The sequence below is a fragment of the Dama dama genome, chromosome 21 (genome assembly GCF_033118175.1).
Source record: "Dama dama isolate Ldn47 chromosome 21, ASM3311817v1, whole genome shotgun sequence".
NCBI classification, from domain to species: domain Eukaryota; kingdom Metazoa; phylum Chordata; class Mammalia; order Artiodactyla; family Cervidae; genus Dama; species Dama dama.
The window spans coordinates 10,679,933-10,701,163 of record NC_083701.1 but is presented as its reverse complement, the minus strand read 5'-3'; the positions used below and the strand labels follow the sequence as shown (position 1 = coordinate 10,701,163).

At 41.7% G+C, this 21,231-nt stretch overlaps 1 protein-coding gene across 1 annotated transcript in view; it reads right to left on the bottom strand.

Moving 5' to 3' along the window:
- ADCY8 (adenylate cyclase 8) overlaps positions 1–21,231 on the bottom strand; it is a 225,289-nt gene that overhangs the window by 173,846 nt on the left and 30,212 nt on the right. The window contains exon 2 of the mRNA XM_061122792.1: positions 3,752–3,901. Within this exon, the coding sequence (XP_060978775.1) occupies positions 3,752–3,901 (150 nt within the window). The remainder of the gene's footprint in view (positions 1–3,751; positions 3,902–21,231) is intronic.

Here is a 21,231-nt window from a genome sequence, read left to right as displayed (position 1 = left end):
ACTTGTAAATGTTACAGAGTGTGAGAGATTCTATGAGAGAGTTGACTTTAAGACATGTTGGAGGCATAAGGGGAGCATTTCACCTCAACCCAGGGAGGTGAAAGCAAGCTTCATGGAAGGAGTGACGCTGAAACAGAATATTCAGGGTAGAGATGTTACACTGAAATTAGCAAAAGGAAGGTGGGCTTCCCGGGCTGAAAGAACCAAATGGTGTAGAGTAGGGAAACAACCGTTCAGGGAGCTGATGGCCATTTGGCTTCAGGTGTGAGGTGAGGAGGTGGAGAAGAATCCAAGGAGAGAGGAAAAGGGTTAGATCTTGGAGGAACTGTGGGGCCACGCATGGGGGTCTGGGTTTCATCTTGGGGGGAATGCTACCACTGAAGGGTTTTCCTGCAGAGAAGGGTGACATCAATGTCATTATCATTACAGCATTCTCTGTAATAGGCCTTGAGTGCATCCTCTGCCTTGGACTGAGAACTGTTCCTCCTTCATCTCACCACAACCCTGGAGAAAGGTAGAATCATTATGACCATCTTGAACCAGTGAAGTTGCTCAGTCACACCCAACTCTTTGCGATCCCATGGACTGTAGCCTACCAGGCTCATCCATCCATGGAATTTTCATCTTACATGGAATGACCATCTTACACCCACAAAAATCAAGGTCTTTAGAGGAGGGGAGTTTGTCTGATTTCCCACAATCAGGAAACATAAGAAGTAGGATTGGAATCCAGATCTTTCAGACATTGACAACTGTGCTTTTGACCCCTATAGTGTGCTGGTCCTGAACTAGACTGGGCTTTGGGGATGGAGAACAGCTTAGAGAAAGAAAAGCTGGAGCCCAAGAGACCAGACAGGTAAGCAATGCTTAGCATGCCCTGTATTTGTTACAACTGATGACAAAAATTGTTAAAAAAAAAAAAAAAAAAGACAAAGTTCTGTCACCCAGAAAACAGAGCCAATATGAGCTCAACTTCTTGAAGCCAATCATCTAAAATAAGAATGTCAACATTTGGGCCCATTCAGTAGTTTCTTCCTGCTATTGTGCCAGCTACTATGGAAAGGAACAGGGGTGCTATAAAGCTGAGAACCAACATCAAGGAACTTTGTTAAAAACCTAGTTTAGAAGAGACCTTGAGAAAGAGTTTTAGCATTTTGCTGGCTTCTCCTGCCTGCTTGCTCTTGACCTTAAGAACAATGGCTGCAACCTCAGGTTATCCAAGGAAAAAGCCTGATTTTCAGGACTCTGAGTCTCAAGGCTCAGAGCTCTTTCAAGTTCACCAAGATAGGAAGACGGTAAGCAAACATTTCAAATTCTGGGCCATCTCATTTGAAAGCCTTGCCTCCTCTGCCCATCTACCATTGAGGAAGTTCTCAGGGATAAAGGAAACCTGAGTGAGAGATCAATATCAGTGGAAAGAAACTTTAGCATTGAATGATTCAGAGCCAGTTAGCTTAGACACCACCATGCTGAGGGCAGGGGGTGGAGTGGGGTGAGGGGTGGAGGGGGGTGGAGTGGAGGGTGGGAGGTGGGGGGGGAAGGGGATGGTCAATATACCAGAAATTCTGATATCAGAAATTCTGATAAAGTATTTTATCAGAATTGCATACACAGGACTATAACAAACTCAGAGCATATTTCACTTAATCCTCAGAACAAAGAACCTTCCACCAAAAGAGCTTCTTCTCATGCTTCATCATAAAATAATGAAGCTGACTTACAGTTTTCTATTGTTTCATATGTGTCCCCTTATTGGAAGCAAACACAATGCTGAAGAAAAGATATTGGACCAAACAAGAAGGAGAAACCTAAGACCGAGAGTTAAGTGGTTAAGGTGGCCAACTAGGAAGTGATATGGCCAAGGTATGAATTCTACAGGACTCTCTTGGTCCCTTAGATGGTAAAGAATCTGCCTGCAATGCAGGAGACCTGAGTTCTATCCCTGGATCAGGAAGACCCCCTAGAGAAGGGAATGGCTACCCACCCCAGTATTCTAGTGAACTTTTCACTGCATTTGATTTGTCACTTGTTCTCACCTTTGGGTATTATTTTCTTTCTCCTATTATCAACTTAAGAAAAAATAAAGATTAGAGAGGATGGAGGAAGGTCTGTGCATCATGTCAGATTGTTATATCACAGCGACTCCAAGACAATGAACTTGAAGAATGGGAAAAGAAGAAAAGTCTTATGAGTACGGTAGAGCAATCATTTTTGGTGTCTCCAATATTTCATAAACATTAAATAAAAGACTGAGTTTCCCAGACAACTTATCCACAATTGCAGTTCTGGCTGTGATAGTGCATCAAGAACAGTTGATAAATTATTAATCTGCAGCACTGTCTGAATTGGCATAGATCCCATGGAAAGAGTGATATGCCAGTCTAGCAACTGCTCTGTTTTACAGAGTAACATAATGTATATGTGTATATAACCTGGGAGATATCATGTTTATAGGACAAAGTGATTTCTTTCTTAAAGCAATTTTTATAAATTATTTTACAGTGATGCTCAGGGCAACTACAATAAATCTGTTATGAGGTTCCATAGTTGTTTTAGACATCAACTTAGAATTGTCCTAATTCTGAATCCTATGAAATCCATGTAGGAGCTGGAAATTCAATAATTTTTCTGTGCCCCTGACAATAACATACAGCACTGGGAGTTGCATTTTGTCAGATTGCACCTTATCTGTCAGCCTCATCCATTATCAAACAGACCTGGCTTTGCTTACTTCAAAGATCCATGTTTTACTGATGATTTGATGAGATTAAGATAAAAAATGTTCCATTTTTGAAGCTATTTTCTTTATAATTTCCCAAACCATTATTGCACAAAGCTTAAAATAACAAGCATGTATCCACAGATGTGGCTTTTAAAAACAAAGCCTTGTATGGTAGAACTAATATATATATTGAGCCTATGAGTCCCAAGAGTATATAAACAGTTTGAGCATAAAATATGTTCATTCTATAACCAACTTTAACATATTCCTGTTATTTCTATTTGAACATTACTTTCAGAGGCAGAGATATGCATTAATTTTTATATGTGAAAAATTTAAATAGGAGAAAATCTTTATTTTTTAAAAGCTAATTTTATCTTTGAGAAACATATCATTTGAGGTCAAAACTATTTTTTAAATCCTTATAACTCCCACCTAAACAAGATGTCCAAGGAATTCCTTTATTTTAACTTCTTCCAGCTAAAACTCATGGTCTTCACTTTGGACCATGCTCCTTTTCCTATTGCATTCCCTATCTTGGAACTGGTATCATGTTCCACAAAATTTATTATATTCAATGATCTCTTCTGAAAATCAGGATGAGTTATTAGGAACTATACATGTACAAGCTTTTTCTCTGAGCTTCCTATAATTTGAATTGCTATGTAGTGAAAATTTTATTTGAAATAACAATTTATAGTTTGAGAAAAGAAGAATTAAAGATGAGAATACGAATGGTTTTCAGAAACCATAGCCTTTTCCATAAACACAGATATCAGTGAAAAGCATCAGGAAATCACTTTATATTTAGACTCATTTTATTTCTTATGTGGAACAATTGAGTGTGGAAACTAAGACCAATTCATTTTGACCTGAGAGTCTAACATAACTATTTCAGCCTCTGTAATCCCATGACACAGACTCTGAGGCAGCACTTGCAAGGCAGCATGTGTTTGGGGAGACAAAATCTCTATGGAATTCAGAGACTGGCTAAGTGATCACCAAGTACAAGGTCTTTTCGGTTGGTACCTGTCTTTGGTTTTCCGTCTCCAGGCGCAGCCTGGCCTCCACACACCTCCGTGTCTCCAGGAAGGCTTGGCGCTGGGCCCGGTCTGACAGGTAACTGATGAAGATTCCAGCTGTGTTCATACACATGAATAACACTGCCTGGGCCACAACCTAGAACAGAATTACAAACATAGCCTGGTCATAGGGTTATAAAAGAAGAGCTGCCTCCAGGCAAAGAGAATAAGTAAATAAACAAAAACTTCCAAGGTAGGGCTTCCCTGGTGGCTCAGTGGTAAATAATCCACCTGCCAACGCAGGAGACATGGGTTTGACCCCTGGGTCGGGAATATCCCACATGCCTCGGGGTAACTAAGCCTGTGGGCCACAACTATTGAACCTGTGCTCTAGAGGTGGGGAGCCGCAACTACTGAAGCCTGTGTGCCTAGAGCCTGTGCTCTGCACCCAGAGAAGCCACCGCAACGAGAAACCCGCACACTGCAATGAAGAGCAGCCCCGGCTCGCAGCGACTATTAGAAAACCCAGGCACCAGTGAAGACCCAGGACAGCCAAAAATACATAAATATGTATTTAAAAAAATTTCCAAGGTAAATCTTAAGGTAACAATCCAAATGTTTAGTAGCAGTTGAATAGAACCATGCCCCTCATTCAGTTCTCAGGTCAACTTATTCCTACAGGCCTTCCTCAACCACCCCATCCAGACTAAAGCTTCCCCCTCCCTAAATCCAGATTTGAACTCAAATTTGAAACCTCAAGCAAAGCTTCCTTCCTCACTCTATCTCACTTATCCCTTCACTAGCTGAAATTTTTAATTTTTAAAAGGATTGGGGAAGCAGGTGAAAAGACGAGAAAGATTAATAAGAAACAGGAAACATGTTAGTTGAATGGTACTATCTATGGTACTCAGGTTGACTTTGGTACCCAAGCTTTCTTGGGGGAGCATCCAAGTCCTGATGTTCCTAACTCAAGGGAAAATATCACATTTGTCTACTGCTTTCTATTTCCATTGCCATTACCCATCTCCCAGGTGCCAAAGTCTCTTTAACTCTTAAGTTAAACTTTGTATTTTCACATTTGAAAGTGTTAGTCGCTCAGTCGTGCCTGACTCTTTGGGACTCACTCCATGGGCTTTGGTCTGCCAGGTTGCTCTGTCCATGGAATTCTCCAGGCTGGAATACTGGAGTGGGTTGACATTTCCTTCTCCAGGGAAATTTCCAGACCCAAGGATTGAACCTGGGTTTCCTGAATTACAGGCAGACTCTTTACCATTTGAGCCACCTAGGAAGCACATTTGCCCCGTTCCAAGCTTCTCTCTGGTGAAGAAAAGCAGGAGATTCTGGAAAGGAGTCAATACATGGAAGAAAAAAACCAGCATAGTATGGCTTTCTTGATTTTTATGGCTTTAGCTTGAGGGCAGATAACATAAGGTATAGTTTGAGGGTGAAAAATTGCAATGGGAAACCCAGTTGGTCTGAAGAAGCAAAAGAATAAGGTTCAGTACTTAGGGCTGATTCACGCTGATGGATGGCAGAAACCAACACAATATTATAAAGCCATTATCCTACAATTAAAAATTAATGAATAAAAAATAGTAAGGTTCAGAACAACCGTAGTTGCTGGAAAGTGATGGGAAAAGCCAACAAAGAAGAGAACCAATGAGGAAGAACATTAAATTCCTATATAAACTCTTTTCTGACCCACATATGCACAGGGCAAACAGCAAATGATTGAGTTAATGGTAAAAGAATTGAACTGAGATTTGAATTGCCACAAATAAATAAAATTTTAAAAAAGAATACATAAAATATTCTTAAAGGAAACAGCATGGGAGACTTGCAGTACCAGGTAACAGAACTGTTATAACACCGTAATAATTAAGACATCCCAGTATTTACAGGGGGATACAGAAATTGACCAGTGGATGTGAATGGAGAGCCCAGAAACATAAACACACAAACTTGATAATAATGCATTGTAGTTCTAAGGAGAAAATAAGGCCTTTTCAACAAAGGGTATTAGAACAATTTGTTATTCACTTGGAAAATAAAGTAAAAGTAAATTTCTGCCTAATCTAATATATAGGAATACATTGCAAGTGGATTAACGTCTTAAATATGAAAGGCACAAATATTTTACTATTTTGATAAATTTTTAAAATTAAATGCAAAGAATACAAACCATAAAAATAGATTGATACATTTGACAAAATTAAAATTAAGCATTTATATTCATTGAAAGACAGCTTTAATTAAATGGAAAACACTATAAGTAGAGATATTTGCAATACTTATATCTGGTAAAAATTAATTTAAGCTCACATGAAGAACTTGTATAAATTTATAAAAATAAAAGCAATCTTATAGGACATAAAGGAAAAAGAGAAGTGGGGTATTTCAAAGACAAGAGGATATCAACATGAAAATAAGTGTAACAATCTAGGAACTATAAGTTAAAAATCCACACCCATTCTACATCTACCAGGCTGGCACCAAAAAGCAAAAAAAAAATAGTGGGGCATCATCAAGTTGGTAAGGATGCTATTGGCAATGTGAACTGACATCGCTACTTGGACTTTGCACACTAATCTTGAATTTGCACATAACTAGAACTGAATCTTTCCCCTTCATACCCAGGGCCATCTTTGCACAAACAGCCCAGGGAACATGCCCAAGAATGTTGAGAACAGTGTTTTCTACAAAGGTTTGAAAGTGGAAATAATCTGAATGTCCACCAACAGTAGAATGGATATTTTAGGATGTATTAAAATACTTAAATACCACTCAGTGGTGTTGATAAATCTAACTACTATTGTATGAATCAAAAATGTTTGTAGAGACTTCCCTGGCAGTCCAGTGGTTAAGAATCTGCACTTCCATTGCAGGGGACACAGATTTGGTCCCTGGTCAGGAAACAAAAATCCTGCATGCTGTGTGATGCAGCCAAAGAATATATAAATAAAAATAAATTTAATTAAGCATCTTAAAAAAGTAGGATTGCCCTACCACTCTTTCTCCCTGCACACTGTGCACTTACCACAATTTGTATTTATTTGCAAGCTTGGTTGTCTGGTACCTATTTTATCACATTGGATTATTACTTCTGACGTTATAGGATAATGTTTGTTTTATTGTGCACTGATACCTAGTACCTAGCATAGTGGCTGATAAGTGTGTAAGCACAGTGCCTATTAACTGGCACCTAATCTGTGTGGGATATTTGCTGAATGAGTAAATGAATGTATGAATAGCTCTCTTCTGTACCACTCATCATTACTTACAAAACATGATGGACTAATGATCTTAAAATATCAATAATAATGTAAAATACCCCCAAAAAAATCTTTGACAAAATTAAAAAATATGTGGGAACTGGAAAAAACTAAAGTACATGACTTTACAGGAGATAAAGGAGGGGGAAGCATTTCTGATAAAGGGATGCTAGCTATTAACTATGTAAATAAACTACTCAAATTGCTTTATGGCTTTAATATTATTTGCAATCAAAATCCCAAGTGGAATTTTCATTTGGAACTTGGAAGATGACTTAAAAGTGTATCTGAAAGAATATATGAGGCAGACTACTGGAGACATTTTTACGAAAGTGATTACAGAGGGTCATTGCACAGCCAGAAGACAATATATACCATTAGGCAACAATAATTAAAACTCTGACATTAGTGAAAACCTCAACTGAAAAATTAGTGACATAAAATATAAAACATAATGAGTTTGTATACAGTACATTATAGCTCAATGATTCAGTGGAAAAATAATTGTCGGTAACAGGATAATTTTTCATCTATTAAAAAAATGGATGATAGCCACCTCATAACATACGTCAAAATAAATGTCAACAAAATAAAGATTTAAATGTGAAAAAGAGACTACCCAAAAAGGAAAATAAAACAGAATATTGCTTTAATCTAAGCAGAAAAGCACGAGCTAAGTCTCAAACATAAATAGGTTTTTTATAAAAAATGGAATTATTCTGACATATTGCTGGTGTGGGTGGTAAGTTTATTCATTTCTTTCCACCCAGTGACCCAACTTCTAGTCATCTATCTTAAAGAAACAATCATATATAGGATCAGAAGTTTCTGTTAAGGGATGCTCATTTATTAATGAAAACAAAAAAATAAATGGAAATTGCATATTTTAGGACTAGGGGAAACGGCTGAATGACTAAGGCATGCATATATGAGGGAATATAAAGTTGCATTAAAACATTTAATGACATGAGCAAACATGTAAGGTACATTAAGATATAACATTTAAAACTGTATTACACCACTAACCTATAAATTCAATGTGATCATAATGCCCAGTACAAGAGAAAAAAATATATATATATATACTTGCATGTATATGTCCCTGCATGTGTATAAGTGTGTGTGTATGTTAAAATAGGAGGAATAGGTTATGCAGACAAAGGCACTTGTGATGAGAAAACAAGGCAGTAAAAACAGGAAAAAAACAAAAACACGAAGTATCAAGATTGAGAAGAATTACACCCAAAAACGTGAGCCTAGCATCTGGGGCTTCTTTCTTCCTAAGGGCATCTGCAAATTTCAAAGGAGGTGTCTGAGAGCTTCAGAAGCAGAGCTGAGTGTTCAAGACTCAGGAACCAGGGGAACAAAAGCTGAGAGGAAGCAAAGGTGGAGATGCTGGAGGAGAAAAGAGTCCCCAAACAACTTGTATATGGGCTTGATCCTTGATCAGTAGTTGACTTTCCAAATATCTTTACTGTTGCATTTTAGTATCAAATAAGTATCTAACAATACTTAAAATGTTGTATTATTTTTTAAAGCAAATTTTATGTAGGTGCTATTCCATTGTAGAAGCTGCAGATCTGTGTTTCCATGAAAGGCAGGGGTATATATTGCTATGATGTCTCAGGTTGGTTATCTTATACAATCCCTCCAACCTACAGCTCTCTCTAGATCCCTGTAAGCCACACTTGTAAGCCACCTCTGCCCCAGAGCTGACATACTGAATGTGAGATGCTTAAGAAACATCTGTTGATCAATGCTTTATTTTTCTACCCTTACATATCTATAAACTGTCATTGAGAAGTCTTCCTAACCCTTCACTACTAAATAATTTACCTATTCAAAATTATTTATGGAGCAAGTTCTGTGTGTCAGGTACAGATTTATAAGCTGGCAGTGTGCAAACCAGACAAAGCTGAACTCTCATTCTAGTGGCAGGAAACACGTAATAAGCAAATAAACCAAGGAAGAGTTAACTACATAGGGGCTTCCCTGTTGGCTCAGTGGTAAAGAATCCGCCTGCAATGCAGGAGACGTAGGTGACATGGATTTGATCCCGGGTCAGGAAGATCCCCTGGAGGAGGAAATGGCAGCCCACTGCAGTATTCTCGCCTGGAGAATCCCATGAACAGAGCAGCCTGGTGGGCTACAGTCTGTGGGTTGCAAAGAGTCAGACATGACTGAACACGTCAAGCACATCATTTAACACATGGTGATGCTGTGTGTGAGATAAATGCTAAGAAGAAAAATATAGCAGCATAAGGAGGATAGACAGTGATGGAGTAAGGTTGGGACTGCTCATTTAAAGGGAGTTCAGAGAAAACTCTCTGATAAGAGATATTTGAGCAAGATTTAAAAAAATGAAGAGAGTCATGGGATGTTTGGGAAGAGCAGTTCAGGAGGCGGAAACAGAAAGCAAGAAAAGAAGCAAGAAGCCCGCTCAAACCAACTGTGAAGTCCACCATGGCTGGACAGAGGAGGGGCAGGAGGATGGAGGCGCTTTTAGGAGACGAGCCCTGAAAGGTAACAAAGCGTCAGATTGTGCAAGGTCTTGCACATGATAAGAATGCTGACTTTAGGGACTTCCCTGGGGGTCCAGTGGCTAACACTCTGCACTTCCACTGCAGGGGACTCAGGTTTGATTCCTGGTCAGGGAACTAAGATCCCACATGTTGAACAGCATGGCCAAAAAATTAAAAGAATATTGGCTTTTCTCTCTGTGAGACAGGAAGGCACTGGAGAGTCCTTAGTCCTGGGAGACATGACCCACCTTCCATGTTTTAAGGGTCATGCACTGGCTGCTGTGAGGGGCCAGGATGGAGTCATGGAGAAAAGTTACAAGGCTCTTAGAAAGGCCCACTGAAGAGAGACCGTGGGCTTGGACCAGGCTGGCAATTGTGTAGCTGGAGAGATCGGGCCAGGTCCTGAGTACATGTCAAAGCGGGAGACAAGATTCACCGATAAATTTTGTGTAGATGATGAAAAGAAGAGAGGAGATGAGAGTGACCTCCAGGAAATTACTCATTCTCACCACACTTGCGAATCATCTAGGGGCTTAAAAAGATGCAGATCCCCTTGGTCCTACTCAGACCTACTGAATAAACATATACAGGAATGAGGCCTGGGAATCTTCATTTTTAGGAATCTCCCAAAATCACTTTCTGCAGTGGGTCCATTGGTTGCCATAGGGAATCACTGCTTCATGAAAACAGTCTGAAGATCATAAATAACACTGCCTTTTGACCTCCTATATATAGGTCCATCAGTCATACTGTAACAGGGAAGAACAAAGTTGACTCCATATAGATCTGTTTCTTTTACTTTAACCTTTATATTCTATTGCTTCACTTAAAGTTAGGAATGTTGCCTATAATTTAAAGTACACAGGATAGCCTATTCTCAAGGCTTTGACTTTAAAAAGTATGATGCTTTTCCACTCACACAAGGGGTAAAAAGTAAACAGAGAGGAACATTTGTTTAGCTGAAGAATTACAGTAGCATTGTAACCTGTCCTATGTGGACAAAGTGTTTCTGCATCAAGAAGTTTGCCACAATCAACCTCACCCTTCCCTCACTTTGCCTTTAAAAATGCTTTGCTGAGACCATTTCCGGGAGTTTGTGTTGGTCTGGGGCGCAAGTCATCCATCTCCTTGCATAGCCCAGCAACAAGCCTTTCTCTGCTCCGAACTCTGGTGTTTTGGTGTTATTTGGCTTCACTGTGCGTCGGGCACATGAACTTGCGTTCACTAACATCACTAAATTCTGGACTCCTACAGGGCAAAGACCATTTCATTGTATCTCATTTCTTAGCACAGGGGCTGGCATTGTGATACTCAACAAACACTTGTCGAATCTAATTAACTTGACAGAGTCACATGAGTGAATTTCAATGACCCACCTCTTGGGTGCAGTTTTGTGATCCCTGGGAAGAGGGATATTATCACTGTGAGTGGGTAGCCCTCGACAAATTCATCCAGATAGGATGAGTCCCTCCTCACCTTCTCCATCGTCTCTGCCTCCAAGCCCTGGAGATGGAAGCTTCTCTGTGTGGGCCAGGCTGCCCCCTTCCTCCCTGGGGTTTCTACAGCGTGGGCACCGCTATTCGAGGCCAGGCAGCTGAGAGCTGGAAAGGCTCGCAGAGTCAGCTGTCCCATTTGACACGGGATTTGTGCTTTTATCATGGCAGCAAGATTTGTGCTGTTCATTGCCAACCGGCCAGACTGGAGGTGGGAGAGAGGACTGGCTCCCTGGGGATCCCCCCACCCTTCTGCATTCAAAGTATGTCACAGGGATGTGCATCTCATTTTCTCTGCAGTTCGCTTTGTACAGGGAACATCGCCACAGTCTGCAGTCCAAGCTGTTGAAGGCTAGAAAAGGCGCACTCTATTATAAGAACAGGAGAAAGACTTCCCTTCCATTCATTTCTGGGTCTCCAAAAACATCCTTTCAAGTGCTACTGTGTGTATGGAAAGACTAACTCTGGGAAACTGACTATGGGATCTGTCCCTGTGGACAGTTTTACTTTTTTAATTTAGTAAGGAGGAATTCCCTGGTGGCACAGTGGATAAGAATCCATCTGCCAATGCAGGGGACACGGGTTCGATCCCTGGTCAGGGAAGATTCCACACACCGCTAGGGGGCAACTAATCCCGTGGGCCACAACTGCTGAGCCTGTGTGCTGCAACTCCTGAAGTCCTTGGACCTGCAGCCCATGTTGTGCAACAAGAGAAGCCACCACACCAAAACTAGGGAATAATCCCTGCTCAGCTAGAGAAAGCCAGTGTACAAGCAAAGAAGACCCAGTTCTGGGGGTCCTGACAAAGTGAGTGGGGCAGCCACACACCAAGGGCCTTCACAGCTGCCCGGGGCTGTAGCTTCTGCAACCAGAGACCTGGGTTTGCACTTCCTGTCGCCCCCATTTACTAGGCACACAACCACAGGCATACGACCACTTTTTGCCTTTTGAACTTTCTCATCTGAACAATGGGAATAACACTTCACCACATAGAAGTACATACATGTACAGCTATATATTTATGTCTAAGAGATGGTAAAGGATAGGGAAGCCTGGCGTGCTACAGTCCATGAAGTTGTAAAGAGTCGGACATGACTTAGCCACTGAACAACGAACAATAAATATTTATATTATATATATATGAATATGCATAGCAGGTAACAGAGATCCAATAAATGTTGTATATATAAACATGAGGTTATTTTCCCCCCAAATTCTAGTGTACAGTGCAATATATATTTTTTATCTCTGAATAAATGATGCATTACAAATTACTATTCTAGCTGGTTTCGCTTCCTGTTTTCTTGAGAAAGAAGCTACCTCCTAAATCAAGCACTGAAAATCATTCTGTAAGGATGCAGTATGCTATGATGCCAAAAATGAAAAGGTCAAAGGTATAATCCCGAATGTTCCTAGCTCTCTTTAGTTTGACTTTGAGGATGTTGTCTCTTTGCGTTTATATGAATGGGTTTGAGCACAACATTTCTTGAGTTAACCAGTCCTACATCGTATTTCTTACTCAAGCTTCAGGGGTGTTCTGAACACAGGAGAAAAAGATTTTCTCCCTTCAGGTTCAGAAATAACCCAGAGGACCATGAAGTATTAACATCTCTTGTATTTATGCTAATTTACAAATAATGTTTTTGCTCATTGTTTACAATGTAGAGAAGGTAGTAGGGGGAATTATGGAGTCATTCAATCCCATCTCTACCATCTCACCCAGGGGGTGACCCAGGCAAGTCATTCCTCTCACTAAGGGGGTGGATATTAAATGGTTTGGTTTGCTTTGCTCTGTAGCACTTAGCAGTTTAGCCCAGTGGTTGAGGATCTGGGTTCCCAATGGGTGAGTGAAAGTGAAAGTTGCTCAGTCATGTCTGACTCCTTGCGAACCCATAGGCTGTAGCCCACCAGGCTCCTCTGTCCATGGAATTCTTCAGGCAAGAATACTGGAGTGGATTGCCATTCCCTTCGCCAGGGGATCTTCCTGACCCAGGGATCGAACTCGGACCTCCTGCGTTGCAGGCAGATTCTTTACTATCTGAGCCATCAGAGTTTCCAATAATGCCACTTATTTGTTATGTAAACTGGGCCCAGTTACTTAATACAGCCCTCACCTGTAACAGAGGAATGCCCTCCTAAAGATGATGTTGTGTAAGTGATGAAAGCAATCAGCAAAAGGCTTATAAGACAATCATTGCTCACTGTGTGTTGACTGAGGTCATGGTCATGGTTATTATTATTATTATTGCTTTTGTTGTATGTTATATCACAAGAATGACTCATGGACGGTCTGAGCAGGTGAGCAACCTGGGAAGTTTTGTGTTTGAGAAAGATGTCCAACAATACAGTAGGAGGAAGAGTTTTCACCCTCTCTGAGTTAAGGACTCAGAGAAGACTGGAATGGGGGTGATTAGGACGCTCTATGGGCTCAGCTGAGCCAACTGGAGGCATAAAAGTATCACTGCCAGCGTCCTCTACCAGGGTTGTGGGTTCTTCCAGCTGTCAGCCTGAGACCATACCTCCTGCTTGTCCTTTATAATAGTACATACTGGATTAGGAGAAGAAATTATAGATAGTACATGATGAAGTTTAAAAAAATAACAGAGCATGAAAGTAGTAAACTTAAGAGTATATCTAAAGGAAAAAAATGATGCTGGCATGCTGAATTCAGAGGGCATATGATATCATGATGAATTAAATGATGAAAAAAGTACATTAAAAACCTCTGAATTCAGTGAGAAATGACCAAGTAATGAGGGGAAAAGGCAGTCTTTTCAGATGAGAACAGGAAGAGAGAATTTTGAAAAATAGAATAAAAAAAAATAAGAGGAGTATAAGATTTTGTTTTTAAAAAATGGATTAAACAAAACTTTGACATTAAGGAAGAACTAAAAATGTTAAAGGCTAAAAATAGGAAGGACTGGAGGTGAGGAAAAATAAATGATTAAACCCTTCAAAAATAGATAAGGTAAGATGATAAAGTTAAATTTTTAAAAAATATCAGAAGTATAGCAAGCAGTAGCTCAAAATTTAAAATAAACTATTAATGGCACCCCACTCCAGTTCTCTTGCCTGGAAAATCCTATGGACAGAGGAGCCTGGTAGGCTGCAGTCCATGGGGTCGCGGAGAGTCGGACACGACTGAGCGACTTCACTTTCCCTTTTCACTTTCATGCATTGGAGAAGGAAATGGCACCCCACTCCAGTGTTCTTGCCTGGAGAATCCCAGGGACGGGGGAGCCTGGTGGGCTACTGTCTATGGGGTCGCACAGAGCAGCAGCATGCTCATGCAAAGCAGCTTAAGATAATAGCCCATTTATAATGTCTATTCCACAGTATTCAGAAAAAGGGACAAACCAAGTGGCCAGTAATTGTTTCAACAGTGTTTTCCAGGTTCAGGTAACTAGGCTTAGCATCTCCTGCTTCTTTGCAAGGGAGGGAACATGAGGAGAGCTTCCCTTTACACTCCAATTGTGTGCCAGACACTGAGCTCTGGCCGTTATGGACACTATTTTATAGTCACCCAAAGGAGCTTCCCTGGTGGCTCAGAATGCAAAGAATCTGCATGCAAGGCAGAAGACCCAGTTCCTATCCCTGTGTTGGGAAGATCCCCTGGAGAAGGGAATGGCAACCCACTCCAGTATTCTTTTCTGGAGGATTCCATCGGTAGAGGAGCCTGGTGGGCTACACTCCATGGGGTCGCAAAGAGTTGGACATAACTGAACAACTAACAGACTTGGTCTTATTAGCTCCATTTCACGGAAATGAAAAATAAGGCTCAGAGAGGCTAAGTAATTACCCAAGGCCACAGAGCTAGTAAGTGGTACTAGCATGACCAATTGTTCTTGGTTTTCCTGGAACATAGAACTTTGATTTAAAACCTGATGGTCCTGGGAAAACCAGAAGGAGTTTTCCTAGCATGCTTTCTGCACAGCTTCCTTGCCATCTACTTCAGTGGTCCCCAAACTTCTTGGCACCAGGGATCGGTTTTGCGGAAGACAATTTTTTCACGGTTGGTGGGGAGTTGGTTTGAGGATGATTCAAGCACATTACATTTATTGTCCACTTTATTTCTATTATTACTACATCAGCTCCATCTAGGATTATCAAGCATTAGATCCCAAAGGTTGGGGATCCATGATCTATTCAACTCACAGAGCTCAAGACTCAGCCTGGTCCTCACCCCATGGAGAAGCAACTCTCCTTTTTGTTTTCTGCTCTGTGGGACTGTATCTCATATAGCCAACTATCATCACTCTTATATGGTGGTGATCAGTCTCATCCGTTGTCAACTCTACATCCCCAGGGCCTTTCGTGGTGCTTACACTTAACCTGTGTGTACATGTGTGTGTGTGTTAGCCTCTCAGTCATGTCTGACTCTTTGTGATCCCCTGGACTGTAGCGCACCAGGCTCCACTGTCCATGGGATTCTACAGGCAAGAATGCTGTAATGGGTAGCCATGCCCTTCTCCAGGGGATCTTCCCGACCCAGGGATCAAACCCGGTCTCCAGCATTGCAGGCAGATTATTCACTGTTTGAGCCACCAGGGAAGCCTGCTCCTCATTCATTCTTAGAGGCAACAAATATTTACTGAGTGCTTCCAACAGGCGAGGCAGCGCGCTATGACCACATGAAGGTGGACCAAAGAAAGACAGGCCCTGCCCCCATGAAATATACAGTCTGTTAACACTGAAGGCCTTGGGGATATGTTTGTTGAATGAATGAATGAGCTTGGTGGTGGACAGACTAAAGGGATGTGAGCTGTTCAGCTTCCTGCCTTTCCTTAGGGGATGCCTCAGTTAAACATTCTCAAGACCTTTTTTCTTTTTTTTTCTGGCATGTGCTGTGTGGTTTTCAAGCTCTTCGTTCCCCAACCAGGGATGGAACCAATGCCTCCTACAGTGGAAGCGTGGAGTCCTAACACTGAACTGCCAGGGAAGTTCTTGAAGCAAATTTTCATGGATACCCAAGGGAAGAAAGAAAGTGTCTGTTCTCAGCTTTCCCCCTTCAATTATCCAGGAAGCTTCTATGGTTTAGGATTTTAGAGTTTGGGAGTCAGAATTGAACCCCAACACTCTACCTCTGAGAGCCTCTATTTTGGTTTTTAATATAAATGACTATTGATGACCTATTATACACTTTCTAGGCACTATCCCGGGCGCTGGGTATAGAGAATAAGTCTCTTCTGCCTGAAGCTTATAATCCAGTGAACTTACTATTTCTTCACATGCAAAAGAATAAAGGAATCCCTATGACCTAGGGTTATTGCAAAGATAAAATAACACACCAAACTTGCTCTCAAAGTTATTATAGCTTAGCAGTCATAGCAGAATCATCATAGGTGATGATTCTTTGTGAATAGTTACAAAGATTAAAGGAGGCAACTGTCTGACTTCCCAGGTGGTCCAGCGGTTAAGACTCCATGCTACCACTGCAGAGCGTGTGGCCAAAAAAATTTTTTAAAAGGTGGGGGGAGGCAGCTGTTATACATAAAGAACGACTTAGCATTTACACAGTCAGTGTGTAAATTAGCATTTACACAGTTCAGTTCAATTCAGTCGCTCAGTCATGTCTGACTTTTTGCATCCCCATGGACTGCAGCACGTCAGGCTTCTCTGTCCATCACCAACTCCAGGAGCTTACTCAAACTCATGGGCATCGAGTTGGTGATGCCATCCAACCATCTCATCCTCTGCATCCCCTTCTCCTCCCACCTTCAATCTTTCCCAGCTTCAGGGTCTTTTCAAATGAGTCAGTTCTTCACATCATGTGGCCAAACTATTGGAGTTTCGGCTTCAGCATCAGTCCTTCCAATGAATATTCAGGACTGATTTCCTTTAGGATGGACTGGTTGGATCTCCTTACAGTCCAAGGGACTCTCAAGAGTCTTCTCCAACACCACAGTTCAAAAGCATCAATTCTTCAGTGCTTAGCTTTCTTTATAGTCCAACTCTCACATCCAGACATGACTACTGGAAAAACTGTAGCTTTGACTAGACGAACCTCTGTTGGCAAAGTAATGTCTCTGCTTTTTAACATGCTGTCTAGGTTGATCATGGCTTTTCTTCCAAGGAGCAAGCGTCTTTTAATTTCATGGCTATAGTTACCATCTACAGTGATTTTGGAGCTCCCCAAAATAAAGTCTGTCACTGTTTCCATTGTTTCCCCAACTATTTGCCATGAAGAGATGGGACAGGATGCCATGATCTTAGTTTTCTGAATGTTGAGGTTTAAGTCAACTTTTTTTACACAATAAACACCTTAAAATTGCAGCCACTAGTATAGAAGTTTTCACATAGGCTGCCTCCAGAAAAAGGCAGTGGGCAGAGACTAAGGAGGAGCCACTGGGATTTGCTTCTCTGTCTCTCTCTTTCTTCTCTCGTATGTGCTCCCTGGCTTGTAGGCATATAGGATACCTTGGGGTTATCTAGATCAACTTTTTGCCCCTAAAGAGCTGCCCTTCTGTGCCCCTCTCTGTGCTGATATCTCTGGGTGGTACCGGGTCTCTCTGTCTTCAGTTTCCATTTGGGTTCTTCCATGGCTAGTTCAGGAAGGAGCTAGGAAGACAGGAAGAGAGAGAGAGAGACTGGGGCAAGCCCTCATTCTGCAGCAGTCTGGGCAAAGACTGTGTTCCTGTGTAACTAACAAGACAGCTCCCACCAGGTTCTGATGATGCCACCCCTCTCCTTGTTCCATCCGACCTCTGGGGGTGGAGACAGCATTCTCTGTGTCTCATCACGCTTTGTATTTCCCTCAATCCGATCCCGGGGATTCCCAAGTGGCACAGTGGTAAAAAATCTGCCTGCCAATGCAGGAGACCCAAGAGATGTGAGTTCAATCCCTGGGTTGGGAAGATCCCCTGGAGGAGGACAAGGCAACTCACTCCAGTATTCTTACCTGGGAAATCCCAAGGATAGAGGTGCCTGGTGGGCTATAGTCCATAGTTACAAAGAGTCAGATATGACCGATTGACTGAGCTGGCATGCGCGCAGTCCTATCCCAAACCTTTGCTTGATTGACAGTGGAAGTGAGAATATGTCTGATGTTAACCATCCCATATCACTATGCTCAATCCTCCCCTGCAGAATATTTGGCCCTCCTACTTTTAGGACTCACAAACACTTCCTTGAATATTCCAGTTAAAGACAGCATCATCAAGGAATTCTTATTACTATTAATATCAATTAATATCAATATTAATGGCTTTTGTTTTAGGAGGAGATGCTTCTTCTGGATGCTTGACAACATCAATCAACTCAACTGTTACTTTGCAAGGAAAACCAGAAGCCAAGTTCAGGTGCAGAGTTTTGTCATATGTGCCCTGCCAGGAGCCAGCACACGAGATCCCATCCATGGCAAGGTCATGAGGAGAAAACCTGACAGGCAAGGTGGATCAGGTTTTCAGGGATTCCGAAAAGCTGCCCCCGGGGCTCACCTTAAAGATGATATCTGTCTTTCTGACACTTGCTTCAATAGACTATTCCCTAATTTCTGTGACACATGCAGAAGGCCTTCTCCGATCTCTTTCCAAATAAGAATCAATTTAGAACTTTAATCAATAAGTTTCCCGGGTGGTGGTATTTTATGAGATTATCCAGGGTGAAAGGAGTGTTTTAATTTAAACTCCTTTGCTGGTATTTTAGTTTGTTTGGCAAATGCATTTATGCCCTTGGTACTAATATGCATGACTGCTCATAATACCCTAATCATAAAACAGCATAAAGAACCTGATCATATAAAGGCCCTAATAGACATAGAGCCTTTTTGGGGGGTGAAGGAGTCCTATTAGAAAACATAAGAAAAATTATTCTAAAAGTAGCTATTGGATTAATATTTGCTTGCTGTGTTTTTGCTCTTAATGTGCTAAGGTTGTGTTATAGAAACCATTGTTAATATAGTTATAGATCTAGAAAAATAAGAGCTTAGCCCTAGTGTGGTAACAATGAGATGGTTGTTAATTGTCAGCCAGGAGTGCTAGGCAGAGGCTGCCTCACTAAAGTCGCAGAATCAGTGTGGGGTAAACTTCTTAGATAAACTCAACTGACAACTTCTGCAGAAGGATTAATTTTTATGTTAACAAGGTTATACTTCTACTCTGTACTGTTGCCCTATGAGACTGCTACCTTTCAGTTAAGGTCACCACAGAAATGGAAAATAGGTTTACATTCACCTGACCTGCATAAAATGTTAATGGGCCCCAAGGCCAGAAGACCTTTATAAACCTTATAAACCCTTATAAACAAAGAAGTATGCAGAAACACCCTGGTTTCGTGAAGAACAAGCTGATGTAATGTTAAACTATCTTCCCCTTAGAGATGTACTAACTTAGGGTATAAGAGCTACGGTAAAAAATAAAGCATTGCCAGACCCTGCCAGACTCTGCTGCATCCCCCATCTGGTCACTCTCTTTCTCTCTCTCTCCCTCGCAGACTTGACCCTATCAAGGCTGGTCTCATGTGTCTTCTCTCGCTGATGCCATTCATCCTGAGGGTACCCCCTGGATCCTGCCGAGGCTGGACCCCGGCAGTGGCCAGGGTATTGAAGGAAGCTTCTCCATGGAACTCTGAGTTTTATATGTTGACAAACTATAACCTAGCAGAGTTTTCTCATCTGTACATTTAGCTTCTGTGTATTGCAACTACAAGTAGGGGGTGAGACAGAACAAAGAGAGAGAGGGAGAGAGGTGGGGAAAGGAAGGGAGGGGAAAGGAAGAGAGGGAAGAACAGAGACAGCATATTAAAAAGCAGAAACATCACTTTCCCAACAAAGACCTGTATAGTTAAAGCTAGGGTCTTCCCAGTAGTCACATATGGATATGAGAGTTCGACCATAAAGAGGGCTGAGTGCTAAAGAATTGATGCTTTTGAGCTCTGGTGCTGGAGAAGACTCTTGAGAGTCTCTTGGATTGCAAGGAGATCTAACCAGTCAATCCTAAAGGAAATCAGTCCTGAATATTCACTGGAAGGACTGATGCTGAAGCTGAAGCTCCAATACTTTGGCCACCTGATGAGAAGAACTGACTCATTGAAAAAGACCCTGATGCTGGGAAAGATTGAGGGCAAGAGGAGAAGCGGGTAACAGAGGATGAGATGGCTGGATGGCATCACTGACTCAATAGACATAAATCTGAACAAACTCTGGGAGACAGTGAAGGACAGGGAAGCCTGGCATGCTGAAGTTCATGGGGTCTCAAAGAGTTGGGCACGGCTGAGCGACTGGTTTGAGCATGGTGTCTGTTCATGAGCACGTGGTGTGAGAAGACAAGGATTTACAGTCTGTTTCAGCCTGTGGCCTCCAGCAAGGCACCCACCCCATCGGACTGGATGTGCCACTAGGTTTAAAGTTACATCTCTGTCACACATCATGGCTCTAAACACAAGCCAACTGCTTCATCTGGCCTCAACCATTCCAGGGTAAAACTTGCCTGTGTTGGCTTATGGAGATTTTTTTTTTTTTTTTACAGCCTGACTTTTTATTACGTTGTTCGCTTGAAAACCAAACCTCAGTGTAAGTTGTGATTCCAAAGCAGAGTAGGTTTCACCCAAGTAGTATATGTTGCTTTGTGACACGTGTAGCAGAAAATAATGACGTTAGCAAAACAAGTAGAGATGGGAAAAGTCACAGTCTGGATGCCCACAACTCCTGGAGCTGGCAGGTGAATAATAAACGTTTCTTTGAATGAAAAAAGGAATGAATGACTCATCTGCTGCTGGCAGTCAGGAAAGACTCAGGTGTCCTTTCTGAAAGGACTCTTGATGCAAAAGGCACAGGGCATTTTGCAGCACTGTGTTGGAAATGAAGCCTATAAATATTCACAGGCAGACAAATCAGATATGTTTTGAAGACCCAAGTGGACACTGATTCAATTCTCTTCTCTCTCCATCTAGCGCCTGTCAGGCATCGCATCTCAAGTGTTTTATGGATGTGGCTAGGAGGAGGCAAAGGGTCAGCTGGGGAATGTAAGACTCAAATGAATTGCTCCCCTGCTGGAAGGACCCTCCTGGTCGGGTCACTGGCAGGTCATTGATGAAATGTCCCCCTTTGTCACATTCTCTGTTCCTGACACATAGGACATGGAAGAGCTGGGAATCTGTTTTAGCTACTTTTAAGAGTGCTTTCTCTCCGGACTTCCCTGGTGGTCCAGTGGTTAAGGATCTGCCTTGCAATTCAGGAGGTGAAGGTTCAATCCCTGGTTGGGG